The following is a 15,319-nucleotide window of genomic DNA, read 5'->3' as shown; positions in this document are numbered from 1 at the left end:
GCTGGGGCTGGGGCTGGGCCCGGGCTCGGAGCTGGGCTCGGCTGGCCGGTGTGAACGGCGGGGAGCCCACCCTCGAGGGGACGTGGCGGGTGGGAGGGGTTGCGGACCTGCGTGCCTACAGAATTCCAGAAGTTTGAGAGGAGTGCGGACATCTGGTGACGGGTGTGCGTGCGCCCCAGTGCGGGGTGCGGGTCCTCCCCTTCTGCGGGACTGAAGCTGGTGGCTCCACCGCCCTGAGGTGGCCCACACTGATTAAATAGGAAGTAACCATTGTGATGGTAATCAGTTGCAGAAGTGCACTGATTACTTCTGCGTTCACGCGTTCTCTGGACAGGGTGAATTGCACCGACCTGTCTGGAGCAGGGAAGGGAAAGCGTGGCCCTTTCGGAGATTGTTAGGTTCTCGTAGAGCCGCTGTCTGGTTCTGGCATGTGAGTAAATTCCTATTCGCCCTGTTTCCCTCCACCAACACTGATGCAGAGGAAAGACTCTCCGTCTGTCCAGAAAAACCTTCAGTGCAGAACTGGAAATGGTAATAGGACCTTTAGCCAACCTTGGAGCACCTCAGAGTTTAATATATGGGATACTATAATATAGAATGCGAATAATTGAAGTACGTCGTCTGTCCTTCTCAGATGATAGAGCCTGTTAATACCTTTACATACCATAACACCCTATATAGTCCATGTTTTTCCTTTACATAGAGATCTGTGATTGTTTAGAAATTAGTTATATATTAGTTTATACACAGTAAGAGATAACAACAGCCAGGCATCAGTGGCTCAGGCCTGTAATCCTAGCTACTCAGGAAGCTGAGATCTGAGGATCACAGTTAGAAACCAGCTAGGGCAGGAAAGTCAATGAGACTCAAATCACCAATTAACTACCAAAAAGCCGTAAATGGAGCTTTGGCATAAGGTGTAGAGCCAGTAGCCTTGAGTAAAAATGCTCAGGGTCTGTACACAAGCCCTGAGTTCAAGCCACAGGACTGGCACTAAAGAAGAGAAAAAGACAAACAGACAGACAGACAGACAAGAGGGAGAAGGGGGAGTGGGGAGAGATAGTAACAACAGTAGCTAGTAATAGAACAAGTACAACAAAAGGTGGTAATAAAAGGTCTGTCAATGTGACCTTTCCCACTTCCTGTATTTTTTATATTTTTACTTAACAAAGTGAAAATAAGAATCACTTGAACACAAGCATTTTTATACCTGGGCAGAGAGATCTGACCTCGGAGAGAACTTCTAAGTGATTAAAAGGTGGGTTGTATATATAGTGTGAATACTCTGGACAAAAGGAGAATTCACAACCATGGAGCAATCAGCCTAAGACTTTATCACACTACTCAGAATAGTGTGCTATTGAAAATTTGTGAATTGCTTTCTTCCGGAAATTTTCATTTCATGTTTTTGGACAAAGGTTGACCACAGGTCCTACACACGAAAAAGTAAAGCTGGATAAGGGAGGACTACAGTATGATGGGGGTGTTCCACAGGCATTGTTAACCAGCATCTCCACCAAACCCTGCCACTCAGGAAAACCCCTCATCAGCTACAAACTGCCTCAGGATGACTATGCTTTTTTCATATATGAAATAAAAATGAGAGAAATTATAGGCTACATTTTAGATTATACACAGAACCAACATTTGTCTGCTCCAGGAAATAATTATATATAACTTAAGAAGCTGATAAAAAAATAATAGCCTCTTTATTTAGCTATGCTGGCAGTCCAGTATTTGCTTTCTGAGAAAAAAAAAGAAGAAGAAGAAAGAAACATTAAATTCTCCTTTCAGTTCTACCTTTGAGCAGAACTGAGTAGGTTCCAAGGGAGTGGTGGTGGGAAGTTCTGGTATTTGAGAAATGGCCCTGTTGTGAACGTAACATCTTTGAGTCTTGCCTAATTTTGAGTATTTTAAGTGTTACCAAGAGTCTAATGTTACAGGTAGTTCACTGCTCTTACAGTGGTACTGAGTGCTCTTGTTCTAGAAGGTGAGCTGATTTAGGGCCTACCCCAAAGCATTGTTACTAGAAGTGAGAGTGGTAGGATGGTAGAATTCCGAGTTACACTAGCAGCAGGCCAGTCAGTTTTCTAAATACTAATCAGGAAAAAGGTGGCTGATATTTGATTTATCAAATGTTTAAATAAAGGGAAGTTCAAACTTATCAATCTGCTAACAGTCTTAACAGAATCTAATTAATGTAATCAGATGTCCCATATTTTGGATTATTTCTAGAAAGTATTGAGTAAACCCTCCCGAAACCTGGGCTTGGTTGACAGGAATGGCAAACCATCATTTCACCCAATTTGGTTCCTGGCTTTGTGTAGTTTGTGTAGTTTCTTGAGTAGCTAATGCAATATATACACAAGATACATATGTAAAAGTCTGTTGGTTTTTTAACTGGTTTTAGGGCTGTCATACTATCATCACCCATTCTCACAGATGTACTTTCACCAAAAAATACATTTCTGGGTTGGATTTTTCCTTACCAGAGATCACAACTCCAAGAGTTCATAAAATTAGTTTTTACAACTTTCCTAATAATACTTCTCTATGATATTTCATTTCTTAGGTTTAGTCCCCCACCACACATACCTCCAAGCTTTCAGTAACTTACATTCAACCACAGACCAGAAACATTAAATGTAGAATTGCAGAAATAGACAGTTTGTAAGGTTTTTTAAATTGCATCCCATTCTGAGTAGTACAATGGACTCTTGCACCTTCTTGCTCTGTCTCACCCAGGACATGATTCAACTCTTTGTCCAGCATACACTTGCCTACTATACACTTGACAGCCTGCTTGCTAGTCCTTAGTAGCAATTGTAATAGTCAGGTTCACTATCATGGTAGTGCAGTACTTGTGCCCAAGGCCCTTATTGTACTTAATGACCCCAAAGCACAGGAGTAGTGATAGTGGTAATTTGGATATGTCAAATAGAAGCTATAAAGTACTTCCTTTAAGTAAAAAAGATGAAAGTCTTCCATAAAAAAGAAGGAAGCCGGGGCTGGGAAGGTGGCTGAGTGGTAGAGCGCTTGCCTTGCATGCATGAGGCCCTGGGTTTGATTCCTCAGCACCACATAAGCAGAAATTTAAAAAAGCCAGAAGTGGCGCTGTGGCTCAAGTGGTAGAGCGCTAGCCTTGAGCTGAAGAGCTCAGGAACAGTGCCCAGGCCCAGAGTTCAGGCCCCATAACCGGACCCCCCCAAAAAAAAAAAAAGGAAGCCAGGCACCAGTGACTCACACCTGTTATCCTGCTACTTAGGAGACTGAGATTTGAGGATCACGGCTCAAAGCCAGCCTGGGCAGGAAAATCCATGAGAGACTTATCTCCTATTAACCCCAGAATCTGGAAGTGGAGCTGTGGTTCAAGTAATAGAGGACTGGCCTTGAGCACGAAAGAAAAAGAAAGCAAGAAAGAGAAGGAAAGGAAGGAAGGAAAAAAAGAAAGAAAGAAAACTTCAGGGACAGTGCCCTAACACTTGAATTTAAGCCCCATTACCAGCAGGAAAAAAAACAGTCTACACTCAGTCACTAAGATCTACAGACTCAGGAATATTTAGTTGGAAAAATACAAAACTTACTGGAGAAGCTACAAACACCGTTTGATTCAGAAGGATTTGCTGATATTCTTGATGACTAAGTGTAAAAACATACTGAAAGTCACAGAGAAGTTGAACAAATGAGGAATTGGAACAAATTGTTTGGTAATCTACAGAGAAAGAGGAACAAGAAACCAAGACATAATCTGCAGCATAGACACTGCCAAAATGTGACATGTTCTGACATTAAGGGGAAAAGTTATAGAATATATGCTCAAAGCACAACATTAAAGTCACCGGAGGAGTATAGCCTTTGTAGCAACACTTTGCAGAGGTAAAAAGATAGAGATCACTCCCAAGTACAGTGTTCTTCCAAAAGATGATAGCAAAAAAACTCAAGTGTTGAGTCTCCTCAGCCATCAGCCTTATCTGCTCCTGACAGGAATCACCAACGTCCTCACAGCTCAGTGAGTCTGTATCACTGGGAGCAGATGATCCTGCATGATGTATAAGAAGGTCGGTGGTAGCCTGAAGCTAAGTCACAGTACATGTGTCACTGCCTTTACTTCATCTCATCATGTAGACACTGTGTCATCTCCCATCAGCACAGAGTCCAGTTTAGTAAAGTAAGATACTGCGAGAGACCACATTCATATATCTTGTTGTAGTTCTATTTATTATTTGTTATGATTGTTAATCTCATAGTGCCTAATTTGTAAGTTAGACTTTATCTTGGGTAATTATTTAAAGATAAAGTAGTATACATTGTTGTTAAGTACTCTCTGCAGCTTCAAGATATGGGGAATTCATGTGTGCCCTAAGGCTAAGAGCAACAACTGTTATTTCTTTTGGTAGCATTTAAGTTTTAAACAACCTAACATAATCTTATTCTTGGGTTTCTTTCTACTTTTACTAGGAGTAAAACCAAATGTAATTGGTGGTCTATAATACCTTAATTTTCACAATCAGGTAAAAAATTTTTCCCATAATTCAATCAGATTTTGCTCCAGGGTTCTATTCTGTTTTAGGAAACACTTGTTTTCAAAATAGTAATGGAATATTTGAATTGTAATGTTGCCTTTACGACACTACCCCTTTTATCCAAAAAGAAAGAATAAAAGGTAAATGTTTATAATGTATGATTTCCTATTTGTATGTTTGCTTAATTTATAACCTTGCATTCCTGATCAGTAGTATAAAATGATGACAGAAATAACATCATTACAGTTCTCAATACAAATTACGTTACTGTGTCTTCTCATTATCAGTTGTTTCAGTTGCATCCGAAACAATGGATATTTTAAACAACCTGTACAACTTACATCCACTGTGGCCTCTTGAGAGTATTAAGCTGGCATATTATAGGAAGAAAATACCTAAATAAATTTCTGAAGTTGAAAATACAACTTTAAAAACTATAAAGCCAGGCTTTGTGTGCATTCACCTAAGGCTCTAAAAATAGAAGTCACTGCTTTTTATTAGATGCTGAAGTCTCTTGACAAGGTGTAGATAATATTTTTAAGTAATATATTTTACATTGATACTAATTTTTTATAAATCAAATGGTATCTCCCAAAGCAATCATATAGGCAAAAATAGGTATAGCATAAGTATAGCATATAGTTCACATGTTAGTTGCCCTTCATTACTAAACAGATTCCACAATTTCAAACTTACCTATTTTTAAGTTTTTCATTTTAAGACTTTAGGTCTTTTTTATGTGGTTTACAACAGTTTACACTAATACTACATAGACTATGTCTTTTTAGAGGAATATATATGGGATCACTGATATACTAAGATGTACAAGTTGAGCTCTTGGTTCTAACTTAGCTGTGAAATTGTTTGCTCACCTCTGTGCCCATTTTCAAGGCAGACTGAAAGGTGTGGACAGAGTTCATCAATTGTTTCTATATAATGTTCTATATAACAAGCTTTTTTTATTCTAGCCACTTGGTATCCAAAACTCTCTTCACAATGATAATATACTGTCCTGTTTTCTTGACTAATATAATAACTGTTTGTCTTTCTCTTCATATTTTAGTGTCAATACTAGTATAGTAGTACCCTCATACCCAGAGTTCATTAAAGCAATAGGACTGGGCTTGTTTGTTTGATTTTGTTTGTTACATGCACATTATTTTTAATTGTTTCATATGTGATCTTGTCCAGGAGAAAGTTCACGTATAATTGTTTTGCAACAGCACAAAACATTACTATTAGTGGCAAGAGGACTTTGCTCATTTTTTGATATGCTTCCAGTCTTTTTTTTTATTGTGAAAATACTGTACAGAGGGGTTACAATTACATGGGCAAGATAATGAGTACATTTCTTATCAAGCATTGTAGCCTCCTCCTTTGTTTCCCCTTCCCATCCCTGCCCATCCTCTCCCCCCTCCCAATTCTCCCCCCCCACCAAAGTTGTATAGTTCGTTTTTCCACATAACGACTTGTACATCTCATTGTTGCAATGGATCCACCTGTATCCCTAGTTAAATGATTTGTTTTTTCCCTTCCCCTCCACAAATTATACCAACCTCAAATACAGTAAAAGCAGGGGTTATACCATGGGGGAAAGACATACAAAGCAACAAAGAAATAATCTTATAAATGTGTTAGAAATAATCACCTGAAAGAAAAAAAACATTTGAATATATATCTTGGGGTTCATTTCTCTAACATCAGCTTATCTGACCTTTCCTGCTTGACTCAGACATATACTAGTTATTGCAAATAAGGGAAACCATGGGCCCTAAGTTTCTTTGGGCCTGGCTTACTTCACTTAATATAATTTTTTCCAGGTCTTTCCATTTCCTAACAAATATGCCTCCAGTCTTGAGTTTGAGTTTTGGTGATTTTTTTTTGTTGTTCTTTTAACAGGTTTAAGTGATTTCTGCTGTCAGCTCTTCTCTTGCATTTCCTTTCTAGAAATACAAGCACCATAAACTAGATGGCTTAAGACAGCAGCAGCTAATTTTTTTTTCTCTGTTTTGGAAGCATAATCCTCTCATGAAGCCTCCTACCAGACATTTCCACTTCTGGTGGTTGTTGGTTACCAGGAATCTTGACATTCTTCCACTTCTGGTTGCATCATTCCTGCCCTTCGGCTGCATTCACATGGCAGTCTTCCCTTTGTGCCTACCTGTCTCATCTCCAGATCCTACCCTCCCTCCCCCTCTTCCCTACCCTTTCTCCTTGAAAGCACACCAGTCACTGGATTAGGATTTGTTTTAATCTTAACCAATTATGGCTCCAGGTTAACTTGATTGCCCATATTTCCAAATATATCATAGTCACACCTACAGAAGGTCAAGAGTGAACATACCTTTTGGGGGGAAACACAGTTCAACCTACAACAAGTGTCACAGTCTCTGAGTCTTCCCCTTCGCTTCCTGTTTTGCCTACTCTCTAGTTACAATGATTGAGGGACCAAATACCAACCACACTAGAATTGTACATATCTTTAGATGTTTGGGAACAATGAGGCTCTATTTTAAGAATGTATGTATGTAACATTTTTCTAAACTATTCAGGGTTTGGGTGTATGTCTTTAAAATTGCTGGACTTAATCATTGTTTTTTGCTTTTTGTTTTAATGTTCTTGATTAGATATCACTGGAGCATTTGGATGATGTGAGAGCTGGGATGCCGTGATGTCGACTCTCTGCCCACCTCCATCTCCAGCTGTTGCCAAGACAGAGATCGCTTTAAGTGGTGAATCACCTTTATTAGCAGCCACCTTTGCTTACTGGGACAATATTCTTGGTCCTAGAGTAAGGCATATTTGGGCTCCAAAGACAGAACAAGTACTTCTCAGCGATGGAGAAATAACTTTTCTTGCCAACCACACTCTGAATGGAGAAATTCTTCGCAATGCAGAAAGTGGGGCTATAGATGTAAAGTTTTTTGTCTTGTCTGAAAAAGGAGTAATTATTGTTTCATTAATCTTTGATGGAAACTGGAATGGAGACCGGAGTACATATGGACTGTCGATTATACTCCCACAGACAGAACTTAGTTTCTACCTTCCACTTCACAGAGTGTGTGTTGATAGATTAACACATATTATTCGGAAAGGAAGAATATGGATGCATAAGGTGAGTGGTTTTTGAGCTTTTTAAGCATGCTGACCTGGTCATTGAAAGTTTATTTTCTAATACATTTATATCTAATTTTTAGAATTATATTCATTTAGCATCAATCATATTGTGTATATATATATATATATTGTATTCTATATCTATACATATAGTTGCTTAGTTATATTCATTTAGCAACAATCACTCTTTATTTTGTGACTGTCCTATTAGCTACTGATAGATTTGGTCTAGTGTCTGTAATCTTCACAATAAAGAAGCCGTTCTCTCCTATAGTCACTCTGCAGACATCTAGGAATCCAGGAAGGGTGGGAGCATCTGACAGTGACCAATGACCATTACTGTAACTCAGGCACCATCTAAGCCATCCTGAGATAAGGGACTGTCTGGCCACCTGACACTGCCTTTGACCACCTCTGAACCTGCCTATGACTTGGGACTTAACTATTCATAGCGTCTCATCCTGCCTCATAACTCCCTATTTAACCTAATACTAGTATCTGTACCTCCAAAGACAGCTGAAGGTGTTTGGAAGCCTCTTGGCTGCCATGAAATAAATCTCCTTTCACTCTCTTTGAAAAAGGAAGTAGGACATGGTAGCTCTATGATATAAACTAAAAGCTATAGCTTTGAAAAAGTAAGAAACTCAGAATATGAAACCTTTGATTCTAAAACCTTGTGATTTTCTTTCATTTGCATGACCCTGTCTTTCACTTAGTGTGTATGTATAATAATTCAAAAATAGTTGTTTCTCAAACTTCAGCCAAGTAGTCCTTGCTCCCTGTCATGTCTCTAAGTTCCCAAATTTGAAAAGTGAAGTTGCACCAGATGATTTCTAGGAAAGATTACTTTTAATTTCATAAATCAAGCTAGAGATAATTATTGTTTTCCTCTAAATCATATGGTTTAGTGTATAATGAAATTTATACTTTAGTATAGTTTTGGCATGTCTAGAGAACAGATTTAACTCTTATAACTTTCTGGTTTAATATCAACTCCAAAATCCATTAAAATATTACTAATTTTATAAGACTCTGGGTTTTAAGGGAAAATAGTGTCCTTTGTTGTTTTTCTGTTTTCAGGTTTGCCTTCTTATTTTTCAGCCCTTTATGAAATTCATTAAGAGTACACAAGCTCCACATCCTCAGATTTAGCTGGACCTTGTTTAATTTGAAAAGTTGGTCATTTTCCTTTCTGAAACTGCAGATGTTACATTGACCATGTTCAGCTAAATCAGCCTTTTTTTCACTACAGACTAAAGACAGTTCTTATTTTATTTTTGTTGTCTGTGAGGCTGTTGGTTTGTTGAGTTTGTTTACTGCCTCCTTACGCTATTTTCTCCTGAAGTAGAAAGTATTTTTCCTGTGAATTAAATTACACAAGAACATATCTGCAGTGAAAAATGGACAAGTATCCAAATTTTTTAAAGTAAGGTTTTTTTTTTTGTTGTTGTTGTTCTTTGCTTAGGAAAGGCAAGAAAATGTCCAGAAGATTGTTTTAGAAGGCACAGAGAGAATGGAAGATCAGGTAAAGTGCAGATTGCATACTGTTAAATTATTAAATGCCATTCTTCCCACAGCATATGTAAGGCTGATGGCTACCTTTACTGAAGGCCTTGAAGACATTTGTTTGACAGAGTAAGCCTGAAAATGACACAGTCCTTGTGGAGATGTAAAGAATAAGCAAGATGAAAACTTCTTAATTTTATTGTTTTAAATTTTATATTGTAAAGGTGATATACAGAAGGGTCCTTTATTTTATATCTGAAATATTTAAGTAATCCCAATGATAATTGCATTTAACAAATTAATATTTTTTTATTTTTATTGTGAAAATACTGTACAGAGGGGTTACAATTATATAGGCAAGATAATGAGTACATTTCTTATCAAGCATTGTAGCCTCCTCCTTTGTTTCCCCTTCCCATCCCTTCCCATCCTCCCCCCCGCCCCCCACTCAATCAATAAATTAATATTTTACTCCTTTTTTCTGTTTGCACAGAAGTTTGGGATCACATATTCATAGTAAAAATGAAAGGTTGTTTCTGCATTTTTAAGATATGGCTTGAGAATCTATTTCTGCAGAGGAGCTTATGCCAGGAAGAGAACAAATATATTCCTAAGGAGTTTTTGTCTGAGGGTGAAGACATAGCACTAAGAATAATATTTCTGTAGTGTTAAACCTTGAAAAAACTTGCAACTTACACTTTATCTCATGATAGATCTGTTTTTTTTAATATTAAATTTACCAATAGTATTCTTTACCTTACTGGTTAGGCTCCCTGTAATACTGACTGTAGGAAGGGATGCTATGTTTATCCCAGGGCTCTGAATGACCTGGGGAACAGACAGTAGAGTTTTAAGCAGCATGATTGCAAGGGAATAGCTGTGGTAGATAATAGTCACACCATTATAGGCAATGAAATTCCCCTGGAGAGAAATCTCCACTGGAGACATGTTCTTGTCTTTACCTTTCATTGCCCTGGCGTAACTTCCCCCTTCATTGATCCCCCTTGTAAAGCTTTTTTTTTTTGGGGGGGGGGGAACAATCATGGGCTTTAATTTAGGAGCTGGGCCCTGTCCCTGAGCTTTTTTGCTCAAGGTTAGCTCTGTACTACTTTGAGTCACAGCACTACTTCCAGTTTTCTGGTAGTTAATGAAGATAAAATTCTCACAGATGTTCCTACCCTGGCTAGCTTAGAAGCAAGATCCTCAGATCTCAACCTCCTGAGCAGCTAGGATTACAGGTGTGAGCCACTGCCACCTGTACCTGGCTAAACTTTAATCCTGTAAACATGTCCAATTGTCTTTTCTCTCATTTTTCTTAGCATGACCAAAAGGGAAGAATGCCAAAAAAGAAAACAAACTGAAAATATGGGGACATAACAGGAAATATATAAAAATGATCTTTACAAATAATTATGTTTGTAATTTTGTAAGTAGTTTTGCAGGCCAGGTGAGATAAGTCTGGGGAAAGGTATGAGACTTTAAGAAATAGGTTCCCTATTCCCATGGAAACCCAGTCTTTACTGGCTGATTAGTCAGTATGGTCCCTAGGAATGGGACAATTTTTACCAACTTTTTAACCACAGATACTTACAGAATTATTAAGAAGCATTATTTCAAGATAAGTATGGGACCAAGTAAAATTCTTTTAGATGGATTTTGCTTTTTTAAACTAGAAACCTGTACTTGCTAGGTTGAATTTCTTCCTGTTTTCCCAAGGGATCTTAAAAATGTTATCCTCCTGTGTCAGGAGGAAAGTATATTTAGGACAAGCTAGATACTTTAACGGGAAATCATTGCCCTTCTGAAGTCTAGAGAAATATGAAGAGGAGAAGAAACCTGGGGGTTTTCCTGTGCCTCTTCTTCAGTGCTCAGCTGGCCTGAGTTTTGTTCTTGAGCTTCGGTGAGGCCATTCCTTTATACAACAAAAACTGTCTGAGATTCCATGTCAAAATATACCATATGTGCCTAAACTTAGGCTGGGGAGGGTGGGGGGTCAGATTTTCCCAAAATTATCCTTTCTGAAAAGGAAGTGTTGTCTTATAATTGAGTCCTTACATACCTTACCTTTTGCACTTCCAACAGCATTAGTTGGAACAAACTGTTTTGAGAATGATACACTAATCTGAAATAACTTCAGTCAGTGCTAGTGTAGGGTGCTAATAGCTGTCGTCTGATAAAATCCCTTAACAAAGAAATCAAACACAAATTCAGTCATTTTTCTCATTGGATTGTATACATTAACTGTAATTGAAAAAAATCAAAAATTAAAGAGCAAAAACAATGAGTTTGATTAATTCTGGAGGTTACTATATGATGTGTGTATTTTAAAGTTAAAACTATTTAATGTAGAGATTTATAGTACAGAATGGAATTTCTAAAGGTAGCATCAGATTTAAATTCTATAGCAGCTTCTATGTAAGGGGCTCCATAGTCATAGATAGATAAATAGATAGATAGATAGATAGATAGATAGATAGATAGATAGATAGATAGATAGATAGATAGATAGATAGATATAGATGTAGAGGAGGGGAAGGAGGCAGGGGGTTCTAATTTGAAGATACATGTAAGAATTTGAATAAAACTATTTCCCAGTATGTTAGTGGGAAAAAAGTTACTGAACTAATTAAATAATGATTATAAATTATGTTTAGCTAAAAACTGATGGATATTTGGCAGTTTCACCTACATGTCTAGAAGTCCCATACTGAGGTTGTTCACAAATTGATGGGGAATGACAGTGAATGAATAAGACCTCTTACACATTTGTGCCATTAACTTGAGTCCACAAATGCAGATTTAAAAGTGCATTTAACTATGTAATAAACAGTGATGAAGATATAATATATAGTAATACTGTTTTGAAAGCTCTCTAAAGGAAATGCTTCTGTTTTTTTCAATGCTTAACACCTGTAGATAATTTTGATTTATATTTGGGTAGATTATATATTTTGAGTGTGGCAGTTGCATTTTGATTGAAACTTGGAGATTAGGATTTCAGAGTATGTTTGATGTTCCTCATTTTTAAACAGAAAATATAATAATGATCTCTAACTATGTCTGAGGAGATCCTTTCTAAATTTGGCATGATGACATGTTGTTGAATGTAGTTGCATATGATTACCAGAGATTCTGTGCTGTCCAAAGGAAACATTTTTTTTATGAGTTTATTTTACTCATACAGACCTTAGCACTATCCCTGAGCAGTTTTTGCTCAAGACTGGTGCTTGAGTCTCAGTTCCACTTCCCGCTTTTCTTGCTGGTTAATTGGAGATATATGTCTTACAGACATTTCTACCCAGGCTGGCTTTGAACTGAGATCCACAGTTCTCAGCCTTCTGAGTAGGTGGAAGTACAGCTGAAACGGAAAGGAAATTTAAATCCTATAAAAATCCTTTAAAAATATTTTAAGTAGTAGACATGTTTGGGACTGTTTTTGAACAAGGTACCAAGGATTTCCATTGATGGGTATTATTCCTTGTTTGTTCCTTTTCATTTTTCATTGCCCAGCTTATCCCATATTATGTGGTTTCTGTCACTATTCTACTTCTTTGTGCAGGGTCAGAGTATTATTCCCATGCTTACTGGGGAGGTCATTCCTGTAATGGAACTGCTTTCATCTATGAAATCACACAGTGTTCCTGAAGAAATAGATGTAAGTCCCATGGGGTATATGTTTCATCACTTGAGTTACTCTATTATGATTCAGTTAGCAATATTCTAATTTCAGTAGTAGACTTTTTTTATATTATCATGAATATGAAATATTCACAATGAAGTAAGTATGCATAAAATCCTGAATTTTCTGACCAAATAATCCCCCTACCCCCTATCCTCACCCTTCTATCTTCCCCTATGTTAAGAATAAAACCCAGACCCTTGATCATGTTAGCTAACTGCTCTACTGCTGAGCTGCAAACAAGCCTTCTGATCCTGATATATGTAACAAAAGTAAAATTAAATTTATCTCATCATTCCTTATAATAACTACTGGCATTTAATGCAATGTTTTTTGAAATAATGCAAATTAGGACCCTCAGTGAAAATTTATTTACACTCACACTAATATCGTTTTCCTTAATAATTTTTGAGGATATTTTATATCGTACATTTTGTGTGTTTATGGGTACCTTTAGGAAACTATTTTTACTGCTGACTTTGTCATTAAGGTCTACACGGATTCTGATGTTCAGAAGGGGAAGTTGTAAAAATTGTTACTTAACCTGTCTGACAAGCATTTCCGTTTGTTCTTCAGAAAGGTTATAGCAGTGCACACAGGTTGTTTTATGGGTTTTCATGATGCTCAGAAATGAGGGCAGTATATTATATTGAATCTAGACTTCATAAAAAGATGTTAGAAGTGTTCTCTCAATACTGTGTGATTGCTAGACTAATTTTTCCTCTTGGGTGCATTTTTAGATAGCTGATACAGTACTCAATGATGACGATATTGGTGACAGTTGTCATGAAGGCTTTCTTCTCAAGTAAGAATTTTCTCTTTTTTTTGTAAATGCTGGATTAAAAAAATACAGATCTGTGCTCACTCATGACAAAATCTAGAAAGAAGAAAATAGAATACTTATTCATATTATTCCTGGGATAACAGTACATATTTAAACCATTATTGATATGTTTTATTTTTTCTACTCTATGCCTGTAATATACATAATATCACTTTTTTTTCTCTTCACTCCTGGGGCTTGAACTCAGGGCCTGGGTGTTGGCCCTGAGTCCTTTTTTTGGGGGGGGAGGTCCGGTCATGGGGCCTGAACTCTGGGCCTGGGCGCTGTCCCTCAGCTCTTCAGCTCAAGGCTAGCACTCTACCCCTGGAGCCACAGCGCCATTTCCGGCTTTTTTTTCTTTTTGCTTATGCGGTGCTGAGGAATCGAACCCAGGGCCTCATGCATGCAAGGCAAGCGCTCTACCACTGAGCCACCTTCCCAGCCCTCCCTGAGTCCTTTTGCTCAAAGTTAGTGCTCTACCATTTTGAGCCACAGTGCCACTTCCCATTTTCTGGTGATTAATTGGAGATAAGAGTCTCATGGGCATTGCTGCACAGGCTAGCTTTGAACAGTGATCTCAACTCTCAGCCCCCTAAGAAGCTAGGAATGCAGGCATGAGCCATCAGAGCCTGGCTCACATCCCTTCTTTTATAATTTAGAGACGCTAAATCTCCTTAGTAGTTAGAAATCTCTGCCTTTGTTTGTTATTTTTCATTAAAGATAGAAGAAACCTTTCAAATTAAGTTGGACTATCGATGAGCTTAAACTTAAAGAAGCACACATAAAAATCCTGAATTTTCTAGCCAAATTGTTACCTGTTTCTTCTTGCTTTTTTTTTTTTTATTTTGCCTGTACTGGGGTTTGAACTCTGGGCCTGGGCCACTGTTCTGAGCTTCTTTGGCTCAAGGTTAGCACTCTGTCACAGTTCCATTTCCAGCTTCCTCCAAGTAGTTTATTGGAGATCACAGTTCCACTTCCTGCTTTCTCCAGGTAGTTTATAGGAGATAAGAGTCTCTTGGGGACTGGGAAGGTGGCTCAGTGGTAGAGCACTTACCTTGCATGCATGAGGCCCTGGGTTTGATTTCTCAGCACCACATAAGCAAAAAAGAAAAAAGCCGGAAGTGGCACTGTGGCTCAAGTGGTAGAGCGCTAGCCTTGAGTTGAAGAACTGAGGGACAGCGCCCAGGCCCAGAGTTCAGGCCCCACAACCGGAGTGCCTCCCCGCCCCCCCCCCCAAAAAAAGAGTCTCTTGGACTTTCCTGCCCTGGCTGGCTTCAAACCCTGATCCTCAGATCACAGCCTCTCTAGTAGCTAGAATTACAGATGTGAGCTACTGGTGCCTGACTTGTCTGTTTTTCCTATGCTCTGTGGCTGGAACCTAGGACCTTGAGCATGCTAGATATCTGCTCTTCTCTTTGTATTTAGGCCTAGAAATGGAAATTGTTAATTGCTATACAGATTTTTTTCATACCACCATGGGTTTTGGCATAACCTGGTGCCAGAAGATTCGGTGCCTTCATTTCCATGTCTGTAAAATGGAAATGCTAATAACACCTACTTACTGCTTGCAAAGCCTAAGTGGTAGAGTGCTTAGCTGACAAGCAAGAGACCCTGAGCTTAATCCCTTCTATCACAGAAAGAAAAATGTAAAATAAGAAATTATAATAGCAT

The 15,319-nt window shown here is 38.2% G+C and overlaps 1 protein-coding gene across 1 annotated transcript in view; it reads left to right on the top strand.

Annotated features, from left to right (window-relative positions):
- Nucleotides 1-15,319, top strand: part of LOC105989032 (chromosome unknown open reading frame, human C9orf72) — a 24,506-nt gene that overhangs the window by 662 nt on the left and 8,525 nt on the right. The window contains exons 2-5 of the mRNA XM_013020838.1: nucleotides 7,151-7,638; nucleotides 9,106-9,165; nucleotides 12,706-12,801; nucleotides 13,566-13,630. Of these exons, the coding sequence (XP_012876292.1) occupies nucleotides 7,195-7,638; nucleotides 9,106-9,165; nucleotides 12,706-12,801; nucleotides 13,566-13,630 (665 nt within the window). The 5' untranslated portion in view covers nucleotides 7,151-7,194. The remainder of the gene's footprint in view (nucleotides 1-7,150; nucleotides 7,639-9,105; nucleotides 9,166-12,705; nucleotides 12,802-13,565; nucleotides 13,631-15,319) is intronic.

This window comes from Dipodomys ordii, unplaced genomic scaffold (assembly GCF_000151885.1).
Source record: "Dipodomys ordii isolate 6190 unplaced genomic scaffold, Dord_2.0 Scaffold53, whole genome shotgun sequence".
Classification (NCBI taxonomy): domain Eukaryota; kingdom Metazoa; phylum Chordata; class Mammalia; order Rodentia; family Heteromyidae; genus Dipodomys; species Dipodomys ordii.
Note: the sequence above shows the minus strand (reverse complement) of the source record. Positions and strands in the feature narration are given on the sequence as shown.